The 26,152-nt window shown below is 41.4% G+C and overlaps 3 protein-coding genes across 3 annotated transcripts; 1 reads left to right on the top strand and 2 right to left on the bottom strand.

The window, feature by feature from the left end:
* Positions 1-627: 627 nt before the first annotated feature.
* LOC139448758 (dynein heavy chain-like) lies at positions 628-5,117 on the bottom strand. Its single transcript, XM_071230295.1, has 4 exons — positions 5,100-5,117; positions 4,469-4,659; positions 3,781-4,091; positions 628-899 (listed from the first exon to the last, which is right to left on the bottom strand). Exons 1-4 carry the CDS (start codon positions 5,115-5,117, stop codon positions 628-630), a joined length of 792 nt encoding a protein of 263 aa, XP_071086396.1.
* A 576-nt stretch (positions 5,118-5,693) lies between these two features.
* LOC139448760 (monocarboxylate transporter 2-like) lies at positions 5,694-9,266 on the top strand. Its single transcript, XM_071230296.1, has 6 exons — positions 5,694-6,039; positions 6,474-6,617; positions 7,373-7,792; positions 7,877-8,350; positions 8,924-8,974; positions 9,187-9,266. Exons 1-6 carry the CDS (start codon positions 5,694-5,696, stop codon positions 9,264-9,266), a joined length of 1,515 nt encoding a protein of 504 aa, XP_071086397.1.
* Positions 9,267-17,476: 8,210 nt separating this feature from the next.
* Positions 17,477-25,102, bottom strand: LOC139448440 (serine/threonine-protein phosphatase 6 regulatory ankyrin repeat subunit C-like). The gene is made up of 3 exons (XM_071229989.1): positions 25,087-25,102; positions 23,213-23,239; positions 17,477-21,857 (listed from the first exon to the last, which is right to left on the bottom strand). Exons 1-3 carry the CDS (start codon positions 25,100-25,102, stop codon positions 17,536-17,538), a joined length of 4,365 nt encoding a protein of 1,454 aa, XP_071086090.1. The 3' UTR covers positions 17,477-17,535.
* Between the last annotated feature and the right edge of the window lie 1,050 nt (positions 25,103-26,152).

Below are 26,152 nucleotides of genomic sequence, written 5' to 3' on the forward strand. Positions count from 1 at the left end.
GAAAATAGGACCGGGGACTTCTCCTTCGGGGACGCTATTAGTGAGAGTTATTCAATCTAATGTGTGCTTAATTGACGGCGACTGACGGATACGATCACAATCGATTCAGAGCGGTTTTTGTCCAATCGACGATTGACATTGAATACTGTCCCTCAGTAAACTATACATGCTCTTGGTGTGTTCTGAAAGTCAAGGTTTATCATTATTTTCGAAAGCTCTGTAGATGGAGGATACATTTTAACACCGACCAGTCAACCTTCGGAATATCTGATCTGAAGTCAGATTAGGGCTTGTACACATGTGGTTTAACATATTCCCTCAGGCATACTGGGACTGCTGTCAAGACGCCATATAATACTTCCCTCACTGACCCGTGAAGATCCGGGGTAGAATAGGTCTTCAGCAACCCATGATTGCCATTAAAGGCGACTATGCTTGTCGTAAAAGGCGACTAACGGGATCGGGTGGTCAGGCTTGCTGACTTGTTTGATGCATGTCATCGATCCCAATTGCGTGGATAGATGCTCATGTTGTCAATCACTGGATTGCCTGGTCCAGACTCAATTATTTACAGACCGCCTTCATACAGCTGGAATATTGCTGAGTGCGGCGTTAAACAACAACCAATCAACCAACCAACCAACTGTTGAACTGGATGAAGTATGTGCTGGTGAACTGGGTGAAGTATGTACTGGTGAACTGAGTGAAGTATGTGCTGGTGAACTGGGTGAAGTATGTGCTGGTGAACTGAGTGAAGTATGTGTTGGTGAACTGAGTGAAGTATGTGCTGGTGAACTGAGTGAAGTATGTGTTGGTGAACTGAGTAAAGTATGTGCTGGTGAACTGAGTAAAGTATGTGCTGGTGAACTGAGTGAAGTATGTGCTGGTGAACTGAGGTACTGAGTAAAGTATGTGCTGGTGAACTGACTGAAGTATGTGCTGGTGAACTGAGGTACTGAGTGAAGTATGTGTTGGTGAACTGAGTAAAGTATGTGCTGGTGAACTGAGTAAAGTATGTGCTGGTGAACTGAGTGAAGTATGTGCTGGTGAACTGAGGTACTGAGTGAAGTATGTGCTGATGAACTGAGGTACTGAGTGAAGTATGTGCTGCTGAACTGAGGTACTGAGTGAAGTATGTGCTGGTGAACTGAGGTACTGAGTGAAGTATGTGCTGGTGAACTGACTGAAGTATGTGCTGGTGAACTGAGTGAGGTATGTGCTGGTGAACTGAGTGAAGTATGTGCTGGTGAACTGAGTGAAGTATGTGCTGGTGAACTGAGTGAGGTATGTGCTGGTGAACTGAGGTACTGAGTGAAATATGTGCTGATGAACTGAGTGAAGTATGTGCTGGTGAACTGAGGTACTGAGTGAAGTATGTGCTGGTGAACTGAGTGAAGTATGTGCTGGTGAACTGAGGTACTGAGTGAAGTATGTGCTGGTGAACTGAGTGAAGTATGTGCTGGTGAACTGAGGTACTGAGTGAAGTATGTGCTGTTGAACTGAGTGAAGTATGTGCTGGTGAACTGAGGTACTGGGTGAAGTATGTGCTGTTGAACTGAGGTACTGAATGAAGTATGTGCTGGTGAACTGAGGTACTGAGTGAAGTATGTGCTGTTGAACTGAGGTACTGAGTGAAGTATGTGCTGTTGAACTGAGTGAAGTATGTGCTGGTGAACTGAGGTACTGGGTGAAGTATGTGCTGTTGAACTGAGTGAAGTATGTGCTGTTGAACTGAGGTACTGAGTGAAGTATGTGCTGTTGAACTGAGGTACTGGGTGAAGTATGTGCTGTTGAACTGAGTGAAGTATGTGCTGTTGAACTGAGTGAAGTATGTGCTGGTGAACTGAGGTACTGAGTGAAGTATGTGCTGATGAACTGAGTGAAGTATGTGCTGATGAACTGAGGTACTGAGTGAAGTATGTGCTGGTGAACTGAGTGAAGTATGTGCTGGTGAACTGAGGTACTGAGTGAAGTATGTGCTGATGAACTGAGTGAAGTATGTGCTGATGAACTGAGGTACTGAGTGAAGTATGTGCTGGTGAACTGAGTGAAGTATGTGCTGATGAACTGAGGTACTGAGTGAAGTATGTGCTGATGAACTGAGTGAAGTATGTGCTGGTGAACTGAGGTACTGAGTGAAGTATGTGCTGGTGAACCGAGTGAAGTATGTGCTGATGAACTGAGTGAAGTATGTGCTGGTGAACTGAGTGAAGTATGTGCTGGTGAACTGAGTGAAGTATGTGCTGGTGAACAGAGTGAAGTATGTGCTGGTGAACTGAGTGAAGTATGTGCTGGTGAACTGAGTGAAGTATGTGCTGTTGAACTGAGTGAAGTATGTGCTGGTGAACTGAGTGAAGTATGTGCTGGTGAACTGAGTGAAGTATGTGCTGATGAACTGAGTGAAGTATGTGCTGTTGAACTGAGTGAAGTATGTGCTGTTGAACTGAGTGAAGTATGTGCTGTTGAACTGAGTGAAGTATGTGCTGATGAACTGAGTGAAGTATGTGCTGTTGAACTGAGTGAAGTATGTGCTGTTGAACTGAGTGAAGTATGTGCTGATGAACTGAGTGAAGTATGTGCTGGTGAACTGAGTGAAGTATGTGCTGGTGAACTGAGTGAAGTATGTGTTGGTGAACTGAGGTACTGAGTGAAGTATGTGCTGATGAACTGAGTGAAGTATGTGCTGGTGAACTGAGTGAAGTATGTGCTGGTGAACTGAGTGAAGTATGTGCTGTTGAACTGAGTGAAGTATGTGCTGGTGAACTGAGTGAAGTATGTGCTGGTGAACTGAGTGAAGTATGTGCTGTTGAACTGAGTGAAGTATGTGCTGGTGAACTGAGTGAAGTATGTGCTGATGAACTGAGTGAAGTATGTGCTGTTGAACTGAGTGAAGTATGTGCTGTTGAACTGAGTGAAGTATGTGCTGATGAACTGAGTGAAGTATGTGCTGGTGAACTGAGTGAAGTATGTGCTGGTGAACTGAGTGAAGTATGTGTTGGTGAACTGAGGTACTGAGTGAAGTATGTGCTGATGAACTGAGTGAAGTATGTGCTGGTGAACTGAGTGAAGTATGTGCTGGTGAACTGAGTGAAGTATGTGCTGGTGAACTGAGTGAAGTATGTGCTGATGAACTGAGGTACTGAGTGAAGTATGTGCTGGTGTACTGAGTGAAGTATGTGCTGGTGAACTGAGTGAAGTATGTACTGGTGAACTGAGTGAAGTATGTGCTGGTGAACTGAGGTACTGAGTGAAGTATGTGCTGATGAACTGAGTGAAGTATGTGTTGGTGAACTGAGTGAAGTATGTGCTGGTGAACTGAGTGAAGTATGTGCTGATGAACTGAGTGAAGTATGTGCTGGTGAACTGAGTGAAGTATGTGCTGTTGAACTGAGTGAAGTATGTGCTGATGAACTGAGTGAAGTATGTGCTGGTGAACTGAGTGAAGTATGTGCTGGTGAACTGAGTGAAGTATGTGCTGGTGAGGTGAGTGAAGTATGTGCTGGTGAAGTGAGTGAAGTATGTGCTGGTGAACTGACTGAAGTATGTGCTGGTGAACTGAGTGAAGTATGTGCTGGTGAACTGAGTGAAGTATGTGCTGGTGAACTGAGGTACTGAGTGAAGTATGTGCTGGTGAACTGAGTGAAGTATGTGCTGATGAACTGAGGTACTGAGTGAAGTATGTGCTGATGAACTGAGTGAAGTATGTGCTGGTGAACTGAGTGAAGTATGTGCTGTTGAACTGAGTGAAGTATGTGCTGATGAACTGAGTGAAGTATGTGCTGATGAACTGAGTGAAGTATGTGCTGGTGAACTGAGTGAAGTATGTGCTGTTGAACTGAGTGAAGTATGTGCTGATGAACTGAGTGAAGTATATGCTGTTGAACTGAGTGAAGTATGTGCTGTTGAACTGAGTGAAGTATGTGCTGTTGAACCGAGTGAAGTATGTGCTGGTGAACTGAGTGAAGTATGTGCTGGTGAACTGAGTGAAGTATGTGCTGTTGAACTGAGTGAAGTATGTGCTGTTGAACTGAGTGAAGTATGTGCTGTTAAACTGGGTGAAGTATGTGCTGGTGAACTGAGTGAAGTATGTGCTGGTGAACAGAGTGAAGTATGTGCTGGTGAACTGAATGAAGAATATGTTGGTGTACTGAGTTACTGACTGAAGTATGTGCTGGTGAACTGAGTGAAGTATGTTCTGTTGAACTGAGTGAAGTAAGTGCCGGTGTACTAGGTGAGGTAAGTGCCGGTGTACTAGGTGAGGTATGTGCCGGTGTACTAGGTGAGGTATGTGCCGGTGTACTAGGTGAGGTATGTGCTGGTGTACTGGGTGAGGTATGTGCTGGTGTACTAGGTGAGGTATGTGCCGGTGTACTAGGTGAGGTATGTGCCGGTGTACTAGGTGAGGTATGTGCCGGTGTACTAGGTGAGGTATGTGCCGGTGTACTAGGTGAGGTATGTGCCGGTGTACTAGGTGAGGTATGTGCTGGTGTACTGGGTGAGGTATGTGCTGGTGTACTGGGTGAGGTATGTGCTGGTGTACTGAGTGAAGTATGTGCTGTTGAACCGAGTGAGGTATGTGCCGGTGTACTGGGTGAGGTATGTGCTGGTGTACTTGGTGAGGTATGTGTTGGTGAACTGAGTGAGGTATGTGCCGGTGTACTAGGTGAGGTATGTGCCGGTGTACTAGGTGAGGTATGTGCTGGTGTACTGGGTGAGGTATGTGCTGGTGTACTGGGTGAGGTATGTGCTGGTGTACTGAGTGAAGTATGTGCTGTTGAACCGAGTGAGGTAAGTGCCGGTGTACTAGGTGAGGTATGTGCTGGTATACTGAGTGAAGTATGTGCTGTTGAACCGAGTGAGGTATGTGCAGGTGTACTGGGTGAGGTATGTGCTGGTGTACTGGGTGAGGTATGTGCTGGTGTACTGGGTGAGGTATGTGCTGGTGTACTGAGTGAAGAATGTGCTGGTGCGTAAATATATATATATACAAACTCGATTATTTACAGACCGCCCCCATATAGCTGAAATATTGCTGCGTTAAACAAGTAACAACAACAACAATCTAAACTGAAATCCAACGACGTCCTTGTGAATGATACCCCCAACGTATTTGCCATCATAGATTATCCTATCAACATGAGTCGCAGATAGCTGCAAGACTGCTGATGCACTCACTCACTATTATCGACGAGGATTATGTAGAGAATGACACGTTACAACGCTATCAGCTGAATATGGCGTGATTGCAGTTTGCATGTATAAATGTTCCAATGTCAATGTATATATGCACAGATTTAAACCTGCACTTTTATGTGACCATGGAAATTGCTATTTAATATACAGAGGACGCATACAAGCGAGATTGACCATGCTATTACGTTTCTATATGCAGATAGCTTATACAAGCGACATTGACAATGGGAATTACTTTTATAAATACGGATGGCGTACACAAGCGATATTGACTATGATTATTACTTTTCTATATACACATGGCTTATACAAGTGCCTTTCTCTGAAGGAATTACATTTAAATGATGCTTTTATTCAGGTAATGAGGCCACCGGCTCATTATACACGTGCAGAGTATGATGGCATACAAACAAGTGCCTTTGACAAAAGGTATTACTTTTCTATATACAGATGGCTTATACAAGTGACTTTCTCCAAAGGAAGTACATTTAATTATAAACATGGCAAAAACAAGTGCCTTTGACCAAAGGTATTACTTTTCTATATACAGATGGCTTATACAAGTGCCTCTGGCCAAAGGTATTTCTTTTCTATATACAGATGGCTTATACAAGTGCCTCTGGCCAAAGGTATTACTTTTCTATATACAGATGGCTTATACAAGCGACATTGACCATGGGTACGCCTGGGTGGCACTGATGGCCACTTTCAGCATCCAGTTCATAATTGGAGTCATCTCGTACTCGACAGGAGTAATAAATATTGCCATAATGGAAGAAGTGGAAGACGATATTACGAAAACTTCATGGATTGGTTCAACTCTTTTCGGGACATACACTTTACTTGGTTAGTGTGTGTATTTGATCTGACAACGGACATCCATAGAGAGCAAAACGTTTGGGTTAAATACCATGTGATATTAAGCATTTGGTACGCAGTGCCTTCATTTTGAATTGATAGCGTCGGGAGGAGGTTTCAAAATTAAGCCTTTCTTTCAATTGAAACTACGAAAAGGCAGCCGTTTCCTCTTAGCTTGTAATGAATGGAAATTTGTAATTACGGAATTACGGAAAGTAAACGTAGTCATGATACTGTTCTTACAGTCGTACAACTATCATTATCGCCAACATTAGTAACGTTAATTACTGCAATATTGTTTTACTAACTTCAATGTCCAAAATAGTCAACTCTATTTAGGATGTGGAATAAATTTCATGTGCATTCCATCATATCACATTCACATAACACGTTCGTATGTTCAACCTTTTTCGTATATTCAGGTCCCATTGCTGGAGTCGTTCAACAGAAGGTTGGTGCTAGGATCACAGCTATGGCGGGGGGTCTGCTGATGCTTCTGGGAATGTCTGTAGCCTCATTCTGCCAAACTGTCATCGGCCTGTTACTTACATATGGTCTTATTGCAGGTACGAATGGTTTGACATGAATGATGGTGTTTCATTCTTCATGTACACTTCTGCCAAGAAGTTCTTTCCCCTTACACGCATGGGCAACGCAAGGGCACCCCGTTGGTCACTCGCGTTGAACTCGCCCGCAACGGGTTGCACACCCGTGTTCAACGCGTTGGACACGGGTGCGCAACCCGTTCGTCACTCATGTATATTGAATTTGACAGTATATACATATTTGCTTGGCTTTGGGATAGAAGTGATACGCATGATTGAATGTAAAATTGTTCTGTTTAATGATAGATGTAAATAACCTAAGTTTCCCATCAAATCGCAAACGTAGAAGAATATACTTCTTAAATACATGTTTTCGTTACCCCCTTATCATCCATTTCATTTTACAACATATACTTAAGTGTAAACTGATGTCATTATTTCAGCAAACTGAAGCATCCTTCTATTTCAGAAGGATAGTAACATATTATTGTATTGTACTTTATGATCAATTCCAACATAGCATCCAGCTGTTTTTTAACATTTTAAGGAATGTAATTGCACCTTTTTTTTCATTTAGAGTATGGTTAAGTCCAGTTAATAATATATATATATTAACACATATAACACATATCATGTTTAATAACTCATATCGTGTAATGGGTATATGTCTGATGCCCTAAAATGATTAACCCTTCCTTCTTAATCTTATTTTTACAGCATTATGTAGGCATCCATCCATCCTTCCATCCTTGTAGTGTGTCTCAATATATTTTCAGGTGTGGGGTTAGGGCTTGGTGCTAATGTGATCGGAGTTATACCAGGGCAGTACTTCCGGAAACGAAGGCCTGCTGCTTATGGAATCTGTATGGCAGGATGTGGAGCTGGCTTGTTTGTGGGAGGTCCACTCAGTCAATACCTTCTACACTACTATAAACTTCACGGAACACTATTGATAATGGGCGGCATTGGTTTCAATATGTGTGTGGCTGGTGCATTATTGAGACCAGTGAATCCAGATGGAACATGCCGATTAGAAAACGTGGAAGAGCTGGAAACACAAAAATGCATAGTCCTGAAGACCTCTGAAAATGATGACCAAATGATTACCTCCCAGTTTGACGAAAGGTCGTTTTGTTTGGTAAAAGATGTTCAAATGAGGGATATGGAGGCGATTGAGTGTTCTCAAGAACAACCAAACCTTACAACACAATTAGATGAAATGGATTCAATATATGAAACTAAACACGTTCAGAGATTGATATGTTACAATTGGCCTCGGTTTTGTAAAAGATTTCACATATTTAGACAGTTTCCCTTTTGGATGTATAGCTTGAGCATTATGCTGTGGAGTTTAGGTGAAGCTGCCTGGATATTCCATCTGCCCAACTATGCTGAACAGAAAGGACGCTCTCCAGCGGAGGCTGCAAGTCTCCTGACTGCCATGGGAGCAGGGAGCATGTTTTCACGGGTATTTGCAGGAATAGCAGCCTCAGACTCCAACATAGATGCCGTGGTGCTACAAGTGGGACTATCGGGTTTGGCAGGAATAATATCTTTCTTGTTTACTGTTGGCCCTTTTACATACGGTTCACTACTTGCTCGTAGCTACCTTTATGGGACATACAGTCATGGCATCAATTCTCTCATCGGACCAATCATCATAAATCTGCTTGGTTTGCCCCACGTTGCTGTTGCATTTGGAATCGTGTGTTTCTTCTGCGGGCTTGGTAATTTGTTAGGACCTCCTATAGCAAGTAGGTACATGTGTGAGATAATATATTACGTTTGGTTGGTTGGTTTGTTGTTTAACGCCGCACTCAGCAATATTCCAGCTACATGACGGGGGTCTGTAAATAATCGAGTGATTAATATCATGAGCATCGATCCACGCATTTGGGATTCATGTCATGCATCAACCAAGTCAGCGAGCCTGATCACCCGATCCCATAAGTCGCTTTTTACGACAAGCATAGTCACCTTTTACGGCAAGCATGGGTTGCTGAGGACCTATTCTACCCCGGATCTTCACGGGTCATATTACGTTTGATCATGAAGATGATTGAGTGTTCCTGTTGCTCTACTTGTCAGATTACATCAATTCCGACTGCTGCCTAGAACTCCTCATAATCACCCTATATGCTATACAGTTCGGGAAATAGTACATGTTGAGCAATAGGAGAATTTTTGGACTTATCGAAGTGTGGCAAGTATCTCAACTTAATGTAGCTGTATCTCAACTTAATGCTGCTGATAAACTAAATCATTCTCAGGTCGTACCGATAAGGTCTTCTCATCAATGTTCGAAAATGCATTTGATTTTGTTTCAGGCACATTGTACAAAAGAAGTGGAATATACGAATACACATATGTCTTTGCAGGTATGTTTTTTTGAAATGTTATGTGCACCTGGGTAGTGTTACAAGGACGTCTTTCAAAAAGATAACATGTTAATTTAACATGATTGTAAACATATCCAAAGAAGGATCTCATATTTTGTAGATGAAAAGAAACCGATTTGCGAATTGTTCTAATTCATAAAAGGATGTTTTGATATGTGCTGTATGTACATGTCTTTGTTTCTCCATTCCAGGAGCATGCTTGATCCTTGGCTCGATATCAACTGCATTAACAAATATATGTAGATTGAGAAAATCTATGCAATGTAAATAGAAAGGGGGTGGCGGAAGAGATGGGTGTCGTGATAGACGCTGGGAGGGTATTCGGGTGCCGCGGTAGGTGTCTGGGTGAGGTTCAATGTGTGGGTCGGGATCAGATCAATACAGAACTTTCACAAACGATCCCCAACTGATGTAACTATTCAAACTCATGGTCTCTAGACAGTGAAAGCAGTGATTGACAACACTAAACTCGTCTATGTCGGTAGAGTCTGTAGATGTAAAGCAGATTATATTGTTGAAACCCTATTTTACATTAGACTAGGACAGTACCTAAACAAATGTGCTTCAGATACACCTGTCCATGATCTACTAGGCATTACAAAGACATACAAGCTCTTCAATTTCATAGAAACGTATCTCACTGAAGGGCATTTCCCACCAAAGACAACATGGAAAGGAATCGTTAATAGCACGGTAGCTCGATTTGAAAGACAGAAATGGATAGAAAAGGTGTCTATTCGCCAAGATGTGAAACCTTTAAGAGAAACTGTTTGATTTACTGTGCTGTAACCGATATCTTAAAATAGAGGTAAGGTGAAATGGGGTTTAACTTCGCGTCCAAGATCATTGTGTGTGTGTGTGTGTGTGTGTGTGTGTGTGTGTGTATGTGTGTGTGTGTGCGTGTGGACTGATGCCGATTTATAGTGCTAGCCCACTGAGATACCATGACGCAGTTTAACATGAATACCCCACTCAGACACTCTGAGCCGACCAGTGCTTGCTTCAACCCTTAATGCCGCCTGCCAGACAGGCTAACAACAAGTACCATCTTTTAACGTCTTTTGGTATGACGAGGTCGGGGATCGAACCCCGGACCTTCCGCTCTCTGGGCGGACGCTCTACCACTAGACCACGGAGGCTCTTAAAATAGAAGATTGTACAGACAGCGAAGTGAGAGTTGTGACACTACTTGGTGGCATTACGCATCTTGTAGAGGAGATGACACTCGATACATGGGCAGAAATAAGCTCAGGGCAGCTGACGTCTATTCTCTATTTGTAACCTGACAAAATACATATCTGTTATCGTGCATGTGCATACTGATTAATTAATTAACATGTTCGTACTCTCAGATACTTATAGAGGAAATACAGATTATTGCTGCAGCAATAGTACAATATAAGTTGTAGCAGGATCCCGTAGGGTATGCGTCCCTCAGGCTTGTGGTACAGAACCTAACGCGGGACGTATAACACAACACATGTACTCCGAGTGATCCTGCTACAACGAATTTACGACATCTTTTAATATGACATTGTAAAAGAATTCAAACAAATTCAAAATTGATAGAAAACAGCTGTTCGATTAAGCTAAGGTTAGCTTGCGCTATGTCACGTGACTTCCACTGGCTTTGAAGCGCGGTATAAGGGATTTATTCTGCCTCTCATAAATCTACATGCAGTCTGGCTTGCTCAAGACGGGGTATAAGAGATTTAATTCCCCGCTGAGAAATGTATTCCCCTCCAAGGCGAGGGTGGATACTTCTTACTTATTATCTACTAAGGCGGGTTACACAGTATTTTATCAAGATCACGTGGACTAATCAGATCTTATCATTCTGACATGAAGGAATGATAATAGAATAAGGGCATCCATATGACCGACAGCGGACTGAAATACTGAACATCTTCACTTAACTAACAAACCCGAAAGGATATGAACTTGAAAAAATATAATTCTTTGACTGCAACACTTAGTAACTGTTCAAATTGGAGACATGCAACGAGGGGCGGTCGGGTAGCCTAGTGGTTTAAGCGTTCGCTCGTCACGCCGAAGACCAGGGTTCGATTCTCGACATGGGTACTACAATGTGTGAAGCCCATTTCTGGTGCCCCCCGCAGTGATATTGTTGGAATATTGATTAAAGCGGCGTAAAAACCATACTTATTCACTCACATGCAACGACCAACTGAATCACAATGGAACAGAGTCGACGGGAACCACCCCGAGCAGTTAAATTACATTTGATAAGGCAACACAATAGGGAGTCTCATTTGAATATTTGCTACTACACTGACACATACCCCCAAGATGTGTTGGAACACAACATTCCAAACCCACCTGGGATAGTTAATAAAAGCGAGAAAACAATTTCCATATTCATAAGAATCTCTGCTAAAATCAGAGTCCATTGTACGATTCCGACTTTATCATGAGCATGTGTTTATGAATCACTATTAAATAGTGATGAAATATGTGTTCGCGAAAAGCTGAGTGTATTCTGTCCCGCCGGTAGCACCCGCCGCACACACATGCCAAGGCAAATCGATTGATCACCTACAAAAAAACGGGAACACATGGTACATGTTAAAATAGGAATGGCATCGGACATAATTTTTGTCAATGATGCGTCACATTTGGAAATGTCCTCCACAACTTTTTGAAAGCTTTAGTGATACCTTGAATGCTTTATCCTTGATCAAACTTCTGAGCAAGAGTCGTTTGACGTTCTTTGAAATCTTGGAAGAAAGAGCTTGCTCGATTGTATCTCAGAAGTTGTGAAATGTTATCTCCAAAGGCTGGAGCCTGCTCGACATGAAGGGAAAGTTGACTGATGGAAGTCCTCCCTCTTGTCATAGTCTTGTAGGGAGTGTTTTGTCACTCTGAATGCACGGATCCAAATATTAAACAGATGAGGCCGCCTCACTGGTCTCCTTTATTTCTATTTCAGGAGGGTAAATCAGTGGAAGAGAATTGGCTCTTTGATGGTTATTGCACGATATCAGATCTTCGATATCCAAATGTTATTGTCGTTGTAATAGACAGGAATAATAAAACATGCACATGTGATATGTTTGATCAAACAACTGCTTTGTTATAATTTCAAAAACATATGCCATTTATGAACGTTGTAGCTTGCGCATTATGTACACTGACAAGCAAACAAAACATGGTATTTCCCTCTGAAACTACCATTTTTATAAATTGTTTGTGATTTCATGACATTTGATGGGCAAACAAAACAGTTATTGACATTAAGGTTTCCATGCAAACTAACGGACTACTATTTCCGGATAATCGAGTGGATGGAGGGAGGGAGGGAGGGAGAGGGAGGGAGAGGGAGGGGGAGGGGTTGGTTGGTTGGTTGTTTAACGCCGCCCTCAGCAATATTCCAGCTATATGACGGCGGTCTGTAAATGATCGAGTCTGGACCAGACAATCCAGTGATTAATATCATGAGCATCGATCGACGCAATAGGGATCGATGACATGAGATCGTGGATCGATGTTCATGAAGTTAATCGCTGGATTGTCTGGTCCAGACTCGATTATTTACAGAACGCCGTCATATAGCTGGGATATTGCTGAGTGCGGCGTTAAACAACAACCCAACCAACCAACCAAATCAAAGCGGCGTCATGAAACAGAAGGCTAGAAAAACAATAAAGTGGTTAAGTCAAGACTCGTGGACTAAACGCCAAATCGTCAAATATACAATGAATGAGTGAGTGGTTTTACATCGCTTTTAGCAATGTTCCAGCAATATCACGGTGGAAGACACCAGAAATGGGCTTCACACATCATACCCATGTGGGGAATCAAACTCGGGCCTTCAGCGTGACGAGCGAACGCGTTAACCACTAGGCTACCCTACCGCTCCCAAATATTCAGCTTAATAAACCACGGAAAAGGGTGAATTATGTCCCAGTCTACGTCATATCGCGTATTACTTACGGCAGGAGTGAATAAGAGTAGCGTCGCAACGTCACTGCAATGTTACCATGTTGCGAATACACTGTTCGATGTTCAAATCAATGTCGCTGCACACACGTAATACGTAAATGCGCACGCGTTTATTCATGTGCTCAAATATTTGCACACTAACATAGGGAATACATGATGTTTTCTAATAGCCTAACATTTTAGTAATAAGTTGTTAAACTATTTTAATGTAAAATATGATTATTTAAACTTTTACGCCCAACTGTTCATGTTTATAGGGATTTCCCTATATGCCTGTAAGGTGAAGTGTGGATTTCTCGCTGTGGTGTAATAGAATACTCACTGACTCCCGTCTGTCTTTACTTGGACAGTTAGATTGAATAACAATGATTGTAGAATTAAATATCTCAGAAGAAGTTAAAGTTTCTTATGAAAGACCAGCAGGCATCCTCAGACCAATCGTACCTACTTACTGTTATCAGGACTGTACAGAATGTACCCTACTACTAATATTTATTTTTACCATTTGTGTCGTCCATCAAGAAAACAGGTTTCTATAGCAGTGTAAATTACATCAGTCAAACTACTTTCCAAGTGACCCGTGAAGATCCTTTGTAGAATAGGTCTTCAGCAACCCATGCTTGCCGTAAAAAGGCGACTATGCTTGTCGTAAGAGGCGTCTAACGGGATCGGGTGGTCAGGCTTGCTGACTTGGTTGAAGCATGTCATCGATACCAATTGCGTGGATCGATGCTCATGATATTAATCACTGAATTGTCTGGTCCAGACTCGATCATTTACAAACCGCCGTCATATAGCTCGAATATTTCTGAGTGCGGCGTAAAACAACCAACCAAACAACTTTCCAAGTTCAATTTTTTATTCAGTATTTAAGACATCCAGTCCATAGTTCATGCTTGTAGTTTAATATTGGTCCACAATTGATAACACTAATATGTACAAATAAACTGCTCACTTTTGAGCAGTAGAAATTAAAACATTATCTCCCTTTCAAAAGAATAATTTGACACACTGCACAAAAAGCGCAATACAAGAACTACCTGCCTTTATATACATGCTAATTTTCTCTGATCTCTGTACACTTAATACCAATTTCCATCACAGGCTTGTCTGGTAGCCATGGCTACATCGTGAATCTGACATCTGAAACTGCAGATAACTGACAACTGATTGCTGCAAACTGAAACTGATTTTGAAAATATTTACAAATGCGATCACACCTTTGTACTCCCGTCTATCGCCGTTTCTATACATAGCTTTTTATTTCCACATTGGAATCTACTGAAGACTGATATTTTTGCTTTCTATTTTATATATACGTGACGTATTGTTCTGGCTCTAATTCGGATTTAAAAATTCATAACATTCAAGTTTGCTGCTATTGTGTATATTGTCAGAGACCCGTGAAGTTCCGGGGTAGAAAAGGTCTTCAGCAACCCATACTTGCCGTAAAAGCGACTATGCTTGTCGTAAAAGGCGACTAACGGGATCGGGTGGTCAGGCTTGCTGACTTGGTTGATGAATGTCATCGTATCCCAGTTGCGTGGATCGATGCTCATGATGTCAATCACTGGATTGTCTAGTCCAGACTCCATTATTTACAGACCTCCGTCATAACGCTGGAATATTGCTGATGTTAAACAACAAACAAACAAACAAACAGACATTGTCAGACCATGTCTGCCTCCAACAAGTTTCCACTCTCTGTTTAACAATGGCGGAAAAAGGGTTGTTCACACACATCTTGCTCTATCCAGGCAAAACCAAAACCTAAATTGTACATTTTATTTTGGACACAAGTTGTACACGTTATTCTGCCAGATTCATATAACAGATATGGTATTAGAAACATACTTTGGAGTATCATATATAACAATTTCAACAAGCCAGTACTTTGTCTGTCTGTACTAGCCCGGACCAATGCCGCCCGACTCCGAGCCGGCCACCCCTTGCCCCTTAGCCCCTTGATGCCGATAGCAAGGCAGGGTAACAACAAGTACAATCTTTTAACGTCTTTGGTATGACGTGGCCGGGGGTCGAAACCACGACTTTCCGCTCTCCAGGCAGACGCTCTACCACTAGAACACGGAAGTTGTCACATGTGTCAGAAAAGTCTAAGAAATATTATGGATGCGTTTAACAAGCACATTTTAATCTGTGTTAAACATTTTAAACTGTGTTAAACTGTGTTACATAAGAACTATCAGAGTGTTACACTTTATATCAAATGTTTACACCATATAAAAGCAAAGCAAAGTCTTTGTACACATATTTCACTCCAATGTACCCGCTTACATTAATAAAAATCTACCTATTTATGATAGAGGTTCTATAGTTCTGCCCACATGTCCTTGTTCCTGAATTTTTGTGTAGGTATATTGTTTTCACAGTTCAGTTCATATTCACGAAACACTCGCGAAAAAGCACACATTTCTTTGTTCAAATTTTGAACCAACCCTTGTCTGGTTTCAAAAAAAAAAAAATATGATATGTTGCCCATTCGGTGTTTCTTTTTCACTTTGTCTTTAGGTAGGCCACCTGTTACCTTATGTGTATGTGTCTTTGTAGATATAAAGTAAATTCAATAATATTTGTAGATCATATTGCTACGTTTAACAATATACTATAACGGTATATTTATATAATACTACATAATATTCAATCATTTATGGTGAGGGTGCTTGATAAATGGAGTCAGTGGAAAATGAAATTGAATATGAAATTGAAATTACTTTTTTTTAAATATGTGCAGGCATGCAGGAGACACGGAATATCGAAAACTGTACCGTTTAACAAATGCATAACAACACGTGGCTTCTGAGTTAGGCTTCAGCAGTAGTCTGGTAGCGCTGTTGTCATACACTAAGACAGAAGGGGAATTTCTGAACAGCATCACATCACAGATCAATGATCGGTACATATCACACTGGTTATGGGCCAGGAACCCCACAATGAGTTTTCCTCCTAATGATGAGTGTTGGCTCTCCGGGGTCTACACCATCACACCAACAAGTGAGTGAGTGAGTGAGTTGAGTTTAACGCCGCCTTTAACAGTATTCCAGTTATATCACAGCGTGTCAGCTTGATGTGGGAGGAAAGCCCGAAGTGATGCAGGTCTCAGACGTTTACCACTTCGGTGAAACCCACGAGCACGGGTATGGTGCTGACAAACCTAGAAACATAATCGGGGCGAATCGGGATTCGAACCCACAATCATAGGTTTCTGGCGTGCCCAAGGGACGACTTAGACGACTGGGCCACCCATAACCCCCAAAGCAAACTGAATATACGACACAAGATGTACCATATCCCATGCATTTCATGACATAGACTTACGTTACACATAGAGAGGTAATGTAAATCCATATTTACCAGTATTTATGATGTTGTACAACGCATTATTAAGTGTGGATAATAAGATTATAATTTTTGTGCGTGTATCTTACTGATTTTATGACACTTCTCTTAGATGACAACCGTCCTATAACATCAGTGAGTGAGTGGGTGAGTTCGGTTTAACGCCGCTTTTAACAGTATTTCAGTTATATCAAGGCGTGTCAGCTTAATGTGGGAGGGAAGCCCGAAGTGATGCAGGTCTCAGACGTTTACCACTTCGGTGAAACCCACGAGCACGGGTATGGTGCTGACAAACCTAGAAACATAACTGGGGCGAACCGGAATTCGAACTATAACATCAGTGCACAGTTACAATCATGTAATAATACACATTTTCATACGTCATATTGTCTCTCTTCATAGTCTAAGATCTCAGTTCCAGTAATGATACAGTTGACAATTTCATATAAGGCTTTACTGCCTCAAAGTGAAATTGACCCACCAGAGAGCAAGACTATTAACCCCACATGAGCCCATAAACCGTCAGTAAAAATCCAAGACGGTTGTTACTGACCTTATCTGAGACCGTATACCGTCAGTAACAGCCATCTTGGATTTTCCAACACACACCTCACATATTTTACATGAACATTCTGGTACCGCAATTCGTTATTTGACACTTTTTTGTGTTTTACTATCGTTAACTGTGATGTGCAAGGACATTGTTCTGTGTTTTAAATCACGTTTGTGACTCTATTGATAAAGATTATAGTTAAACTTGTCAACAAGGTTTGGCCTCTAAGATGTGAAGAGTAGTCTCCCTTTGACCCTTAACGTCAACGAACGGTTGTAAGTGTCAAGTTTATATGGATACCAGAGTGTGTAAATTTTTCGGCATAATAATTTCGTTACGGTGTCATATTAGGTTAGCATACAACTACTGGGCTCAGTATGTTTCTACTAGCCTAATATGACACCGTATACGGCAACTGAAGACACCATGACCAATAATATGCAGTAGTGTCTTTTAGTAATAAAGAAATATGTAGGCCTCATCAACCATATTTCCTTTCAATTTTCTAGAACGAACATCCAGGTATTGTTGCTCACCCCGTCACAGGTTTACTGGATCATCATGTAATGTACTGGCGTGCACCTAGTCTTTCAGATTAAGGTCACACATTCCAAAGTTTGCAACATCACCAGATACATCGTCTGTGATGTTCCCATCAATTTCTACACTACCTATTGTTTCCCTCCAAAATAGCAATAACTGTTCTCTTATACTCTTCATTATCAGGGCAGTACTCATCGTAGTCATCCGGATCCTTGCCATCATCTTCGTCATTCATTGAAGAAATATCGGATGACAGGAACATTTCCAGGGGCGTTTCACACCTAGCATAAACATCACAGGCAATAGAGGAAAGAGCCTTCACAATCAGAAGATACTCATCCGCAAATCTTTTGAAATGAACGTTCCATGTCTTGATTGCTTCTAAGGCATAATGAAGAGGCGTTCTTTCTTTATTGTCACTAACGGATGCCTTGGCCCTCGACTGCAAAAGCCGATGTACGCTCCCATAACTTCCTCTTTGACAGGCAAAGTGTAAAGGTGTTTGGCCTTGATGATTTTGAATGTTCAAGTCTGCTCCGTATTCTAGGAGATGCTCTGTGCCTTTGTTAAAGTTCATGTATGCAGTAAGATGAAGTGCTGTGTTCCCCTTCTTATTTTGTATATCTGTCTTGGCTCCGCTCTCAAGAAGTAGTTTAACATTGGAAGCTAACCTGCTTTTTGCACTGCAGTGCAGAGGGGTGTCACCCTTTTCATCAACTGAACATGGGTCCGACTTTGCCTCGAGCAAATACTTCACACTGTTACTGTCTGTACCTTTGGCTGCAATATGGAGTGGCGTCCTGTTTTTGAGATCTGAGGCAAAAGGATAAGCACCTTTGTCTAGTAGTAATTTTACGGTCTTGCTAGAGCAACTCCAAGAGGCAAGATGTAATGGTGATCGGAGGCTCAAGTCAAAGGAAAATGGGTTGGTCATTGTGTTCAGAAGGAGCTCTACTGTTTCCCTATTTCCCCATTCACATGCCGTATGCATTGCTGTTTTTCCTTTGTTATCTTGTAAACATGGATCAGCGCCTCTGTCCAAGAGACTTTTCACATTGTCGCTGCAACCATACTCTGCCGCCATGTGCAATGCTGTGCAACCATCAACATCTTTTAGATTTACATCCGATCCTTCCTCGTTCAATAGACGTTGAACACAAGTGTTGTTTCTTTGCATGAAAGCATAATGCAGGGCAGTGCGCATTTTGGTATCTGTTATCCATTGAACTCCTTTGTACTGGAGAAGAAGTTGAATACAGTCAAAACTGTTTGACAATACAGCATTATGGAGTGGAGTCATTCCCAGATGGTCCTGCAATGATGGATGAGCACCTCTCTCAAGCAACTTCCGAGTGCCACTTGCATTATTGTATTGTGCAAGTAGATGAAGAGCAGTCGCACCACTATTAGTTTGGATGTTTAGAAATTGTGTATCAAACTGTGACAATATATCTAAGAGTGCTTCACAGTAGTCATGTTCCATGGAAAGCATATGCAATACAGAGTTTCCAGTATCATCTACCATTGTATGATCAAAGTGTCTTTCTAATAACACTTCCAAAATCTCAGCATTTCTTGACAACACAGCAGGAAACATGGCTGTTCTTCCATGGTCGTCAGTGACATCCACGGGTGCATGTTTCTCGTCGAGAATATATATCAACTTTTCAACCGGATCAATCTTAGATGCAGCTGCAATGTGTACAAGTGAACATTCAGTTTCATTTGTAAGGTCCACTCTTGCACCATGTTCACACAGACATGTTATCATATCAAGATCACATTTGAGAACTGCCTCAAATAAGACAGTTGATCCTTCAGAAACGTATGCATTAGGATCAGCACCCTTGTTGCAAAGAAGTCGCACTTGGTCAATATCTCCATATTGAACAGCTGTTAGCAGGCATGTAACATTTCGCCCACCTGTTTGGTTAATTTCACTCCCTGCATGAAGAAGCAGTTCCGTTGTCTGTTTACTACTCCAAATTGGATTAGTCAGAGGAGTATTCCCAAAACTATCTTTGATTTCTACGGATGCTTTAGCTTCAAGCAAAGCATATATACAGTCTAAGTGATTAAAGCTGGCAGCTAGGTGTAGCGGAGTCTGCCTTTCGTCATCTTGTATATCAACCATAGCACCAATGTTTATCAAGAATCTCACTGATTCTACATTCCCATTGGCTGCTGCTATATGAAGAGGTGCTTGCTTCATGAAGTTCCTTTTGTCGACTAAACTTTTTATTTTTGCATAATGATCAGGGTGTAATTGTTCAGTATTTTCCTGATCAAACATGTCCACTATACCAAGTTCATGTTGAGGGATTTGATGTTCTGATAAAAGTCTTTCATATATCATTTCCATCTTCCTTTTACTACTTAGTTTCGATTTTGCTGCCATATGCATTACGTTAGCTTTTGAAGGAACATCCTCCGTAACAGATATACTGGGGTCATGCTCCAGCAGCAGGGCCAGACATTCAAGTCCACCAAACTCCAGTGCTTCCGTTAGAGGGGTTTTCCCAAGATTGTGATGCGTTTTATCCACATTTACACCTGGGTACACTTTAAACACACATCGCATTGCTGAAGGTGTCACATGACTGGCTGCACAATATAATAGGGATTCTGGATTGACATTGCATCCTGTTGTAAGTAGGGCTTCAATGATATGCTGGAGTGTATCATCACAATTGTAGATCTGGTTTAGATGCTCCCCGCCTGAACTCAATACTTCAAAAATGTTGATGACACATTTACTTAGAAGTGACAGGTGCTCTGTGTTAAGCTGTTTCAGAAGAAGGTCAACTATCACTCTGTTGTGATTGAGGGCAAGCAGAGTAAACAAATCAGTGAAATCCAACATTTCAAAGTATCTCACGTCTTGTGAATACATTGTTCCATGTATCATACTGATATCTTGCATATATGGCACTGCACAAAGTGCACGGAAACTGTTGTTATCAGGTTGTACACCCATCTGCAGGAGTTTCTCATATAGCTGATGATGCCCACCATAGATGGCACACGCCATAATCTGTCTGAACACTGAGGCATGGAAATACATATGTGAAACAGGAAGAAGTAACATGACAAGTTCTACATTTCCTTTCAAAGCCATGCACGAGAGTATGTTGTCACATTCAAATAATGTTATGTTACTCAAATAGACAAGAGGGTTGGGTGATTCTGCCTTCAAAGTGACACTGAAAGTTGTATTTAACAACCGAGAAATCATGTCTTCTGTGGACCATTTTTGGAACACAAATTTAGCAAATTCCTTTTCCTTTAAAGAAGGGTGATCAAGGACATCCAAACATTTTTCTGACATCAATATATCTGTGATTCTGTCAGCTAAAAGATAATAGTTGTCATTCGAAAGTATTATCAGGTCTTCAGTAGGAGAATCCAGACTATTGGATTCCCTTACCTTTTCAACTAGCAGCATTACTGGACACACTCCGATGCACATCTTATAAGATGGAGCCATTTTCAGGAATACAGCATCAAATATGGACTGATGACTAAATGTATAATGATTGTCTGATATAGTGAGAAAAGAGTCACAGAGGGAATTAGCCTTTAGCCTGATATTTGCTCGAGAAGGAAACGTCGAAGAATGGCTGATATTTTGCAATGCACAGAGGATATTTTGAAAGGTTTCTGGTGCTTCTCTGGTATCAAGCGTTTTCGTCTTCAACTGACCTTTATGCAGTAACACCAGAAGCAACACAAAGTACCCAAAAGGGTCACTCTCTTCCAAGATGTCTATTTCTTGAGCCAAAAATTCAAACGGTTTCAAGAAGAAGGTTTTACCATTTGATTGTGCTTGTCTGCTGCTGGCAAAGAAACGGCAACATTGTGGAAATCCAAGGGAAGAATGGGCCGTCTCCGCTATTTCATCCACATCCTCTTTACTTATGCAAGACCTTCCACAATATACTTTCAGGAATCTTTTCTTCTCATTCACCTTTAGTTTATATTCGTCTTTGTCTAGAGTTATGCATTTCAAATGTTGCATGAGGATACTAGTATCAACCTGACTCGCACACTGGTCATACACATCTGATCTACTGGTCATTATCAGGAACATATGTTTTGCCTCCACAATTGGCCAAATGATGTTAAATGTTCTGAGCCATCTATCGACATGTGCCTGTATCATGTTACTGGAACCAAATATGTCGTCCAGCATTACAATATACTTTGTCTGTCCTGTTTGCGGAATCATATTCCACTGCGACGGGGAAGTAATTATAACAGGTGTCCTGGAAGTTTCTGACGCTATTCCTGCCGTTAACCTTAGGCCAAGATTCGACTTCCCAGATCCAGATATACCTTTAATGAATAAACACCCAAACCTTCTTAACGTTCTGAAGGCTGACCTCTCAGCATACGTGGACACATGTTTCCCCGAATGTTCATACTCCATCAATGCCCTTGTTGACTCTGAAAACACAGAGAGACGATATCATGAATATTTGTTCAATAGCACATACAAGTAAACTAAATGAATTGCCTATTTTATCAATCACAAACACAGTAACACCTGAATGAACCTCATCGCAACAACATATTTGGAAATATACTACTCAAAAGAAGTTTCTTTCATATTACTATAGTTAATATCTCAGATTATGAAAGATTAACTAAAGTAATATGAAAGAATCGTTTGTTCCTTAACCTCTTTTGAGTAGTATACATGTAATACCCCTAACAGTTATCATGTCACAGTCTAAACTTGAATCTGGACTATAATTGACTATAATGACAACCCACCACCATCTACGACTTGTTGTGGTCTGTTCGAAAATGACACCAACGAGAAGTCGCATCCGCCGTAGCAGTTGTAGGTTCATGGGTATGGGCGTTGTTGTAAGGTTTCCATAACACATATACATAGTGAACAAAATCGGATAATAACTAAATTTCAATCAACAGGTGTCCTCCTTTCCGTCGCTATGGAATTATGAGAGTAACGGAAATGAGGTTACAGTGTAGAGTATCGTAAGATAACCTTTGCACTTCAGTGAGTTGATTGAAATCGGTTAAAAGGGTCAGTGGTCAATAAACCCTTTTATTAAACCTGCATATAGCAATCTGGTGGTCGTTGTAGAGAGGGAATGTAGAAATGATTAGTCATTTGCACATCAGGACAAGGTAACGATCAATTAAATCTGCGAAGTTTCATGACGGTCGGATAAGCAATAGTTCATTGTGATAACCCTGAAGGTTGGTTGGTTGGTTTGTTGTTTAACGCCGCACTCAGCACTATTCCAGCTATAAGACGGCGGTCTGTAAACAAATCGAGTCTGGACCAGACAATCCAGTGATTGACATCATGAGCATCGATTCACGCAATTGGGATCGATGACAGTTCATCAACCATTTTGATCCCGTTAGTCGCCTTTTACGGCAAGCATGGGTTGCTGAAGACCTATTCTACCCCGGATCTTCACGGGTTGATAACCCTGATTATAAAAAAAAATCAAAAAATCTTTCATTTCAACCCTTAATGTAAAAGTGTGTGCATAAAGTGCAATTTTAACATGTAGAGTTGTCACAAGGGTTAACCCGCAACCCTTAAATGTAAAATTATTTACATTATACGAGTATTTTTTTAGTACAAACAGGGGTTAACAAGCAACCCTTAATGTACTTTTTACATGAAGAATAATTTTCACATTAAGGGTTGTAACAAGACAGTATGTCCTTACACCGTCGGAACACTGAGAACCAGGGTGTCGACTCAAATTCAGCTTTAGCAGCAACAATGTTCAACCCATCTAAATAAAGATACTTACCAACCATATTGTCAAAGGTTGGGTTACCTGTAACAGTTAAATTACAACATGTTAGTCAGTTGCTGCAACATTACAAACGGTGGGTAAACGCCATATTCACTCACTATCAACGTGACAGATTTATGTATTCGTGATTTATTACATCGTGTGTGTGTTGGTTAGTTAATGCTGCTCTTAGCAATACACCAACCGCATGAGGATGGCCAGTAAACAATCGAATGTGGACCAGATAACCCAGGGGGGTTGACATCGTGAGCATCGACCTACGTAATTGGGATACGATGAGATGCATCAACCAAGTCAGCGAGCCTGATAACCTGATCCTGTTAGTCGCCTCTTATAAAAGCATGGAATCCAACAATTATGTCCATTCTAACTTTTTTTCCGGGTGAAAATTGGACCCACTTCCTCATGTTTTATCATAAGAGTGAGTGAGTTTAGTTTTACGCCGCTTTTAGCAATATTCCAGCAATATCACGGCGAGGGACACCAGAAATGGGCTTCACACATTGTAACATTGTTAAATTGTAACCCGGGCCCTCGGCGTGACGAGCGAACGCTTTAACCACTATGCAACCGAACCCGCCCCGTTTGTCATTAGAGCCAAATCATGAAGATGTTCAAAATGGGTGGTCAGACTTGGTTGAAAGCAGGTGATCTGATCCCTGTGGCGATGCTTATTCTTTAAATCACATTGTTCCACACGCGATCACTTGCAGGCATCCTTGACAAATCTCGAGCATTGCTGAATGTGGCGCTAAACAAAATACTCACACTTACATGTTTTTTCATGCTGTCGTGTTTTGTTTTCATTTTGTATTCATTCCCCGTTTTGAGTTTTACAAGTCATTCGACCCATGAAGATCCGGGATAGAATAGATCTTCAGCAATCCATGCTTGCCGTAAAGGGTGACTATGCTTGTCGTAAAAGGCGACTAATGGGATCGGGTGGCCAGGCGCGCTGACTTGGTTGATGCATGTCATCATATCCCAATTGCGTTGATCGATGCTCATGATATCAATCACTGAATTGTCTAGCCCAGACTCGATTATTTACAGACCGCCGTCATATAGCTGGAATATGCGGCGCTAAACAACAAACACACTAAAATACAAACAAGTCGTTTGTGTTATTATCTAAAATTAGCGAAACATTTCTTTATTGATTCATATCAAATAAACACAAAAATAAATGTTACACAAGCACGTGGGACTTTTTTTTAACCCCGTTACCCATACGCGGCACACTAATGTCAGTTGCCAAATGACCCTCTCAATGAAGGAAAACATTGACATTATCACACTAGCTCCCTGTTATCAGCCTTCGAGTCAATCTCATAACATCTACGAAACCAGGACAAAGCACTCAGTAAATCGACACTGATAGTTTACCTGACACGTCACACAACCAACCCTGCAATGCGAGTTGCGTTACGCACACTTTTGTTTCCGTGTTTGCTTAACAATTAAAGCCTTGGGTGTGGAGGATCACGTGTAATTGTACTGTATAGGTTGGTTGGCTGGTAGGTTTGTTGTTTAACGCCGCACTCCGCAAAATTCCAGCTATATGACGGCGGTCTGTAAATAATCGAGTCTGGACCAGACAATCCAGTGATTGATATCATGAGCATCAGTCCACACAATTGGGATCGATGACACGCATCAACCAAGTCAGCGCGCCTGGCCACCCGATCCCATTAGTCGCCTTTTACGACAAGCATAGTCACCCTTTACGGCAAGCATGGTTTGCTATTCAACCCCGGAATCTTCACGGGAAGTGCTGTATAGGAGCTAAGACAAAATACAAGTAAATGCCTAGTATTACTGACACCCTGTATTCAATGTAGATGAAGTAAATGCTATTGTAAACTCACCTGTGTGTGACGCCATAATGCGACAAAAGACTCACACCTCGCACAGACAGTCTTGATTGATGGCAACACACCTCGTGACGTGATAGCTGTGGACTGTTAGCTAACTTCCGGATTGTTTGATAACGTGACTGTGAGGGTAAGGGAGTGTTCATTTTGCTGTTCGGGGTATGTTGGGAGGAGCGGAGGTTGTGGGTAGAGGTGGTGGACTGGTGGGGCTATTGGTGGGTGTGTGCGGGGATTGGACAGGATAGTTTTTCGGTCATGCTTTAATGCATGCAACTGTCCTTTGAAAGGAGAACTCGAGCAATTTAAAATGTCACACAGGACACACAGCATGTCCAGCTTGCAATTGTTTAAACCTTTTTACAATCATATTTTTTAATTATTGTCAGGAATAAAATATCTGTGGTATATTGCTAACCATAGAGTGAAATTGACTATTTGAAAGTTGAAGTCATCCCTATTTCCATGCGGTCTTGTGATATATTAATATAAATAAATTCTGTCCTTGATTGTTTTAAGGGTTATAGTTTATCTTTGAGTCATAGATTAGACGCTCCATATCATGTTTGGTTGGTTGGTTTGTTGTTTAACGCCGCACTCAGCAATATTCCAGCTATATGACGGCGGTCTGTAAATTATGTAGTCTGGACTAGACAATCCAGTGATTGATATCATTAGCATCGCTCTACGCAATTGGGATCGATGACATGCATCAACCAAGTCAGCAAGCCTGACCACCCGATCCCGTTAGTCGCCTCTTGAGACAAGCATGGTCGCCTTTTACAGCAAGCATGGGTTTTGTTTCTAAAAAACATTCAATATTTTTCAACAAAATTTGGCAGATATATCAAACAGATCCTGAAGAGGTGGTTTTTTGCTATTTAAGTATTTGGTGCATTTTGTATTTTTCTCTGTGTCCATGAAAACAATTGGACTGAGTCTCGAGCAAGGGGGCATGTCGTTTTCAGAGCAGAACTCGAAAATAATAAAATATACTTTACCTGCAAGGTTCATCAATCATCTCCTGAAGTGGTGTCTTTATTTTGATTTTTTAAAGGAAAAT

The sequence above is a fragment of the Haliotis cracherodii genome, unplaced genomic scaffold (genome assembly GCF_022045235.1).
Source record: "Haliotis cracherodii isolate W230 unplaced genomic scaffold, xgHalCrac1.p SCAF_7, whole genome shotgun sequence".
NCBI classification, from domain to species: domain Eukaryota; kingdom Metazoa; phylum Mollusca; class Gastropoda; order Lepetellida; family Haliotidae; genus Haliotis; species Haliotis cracherodii.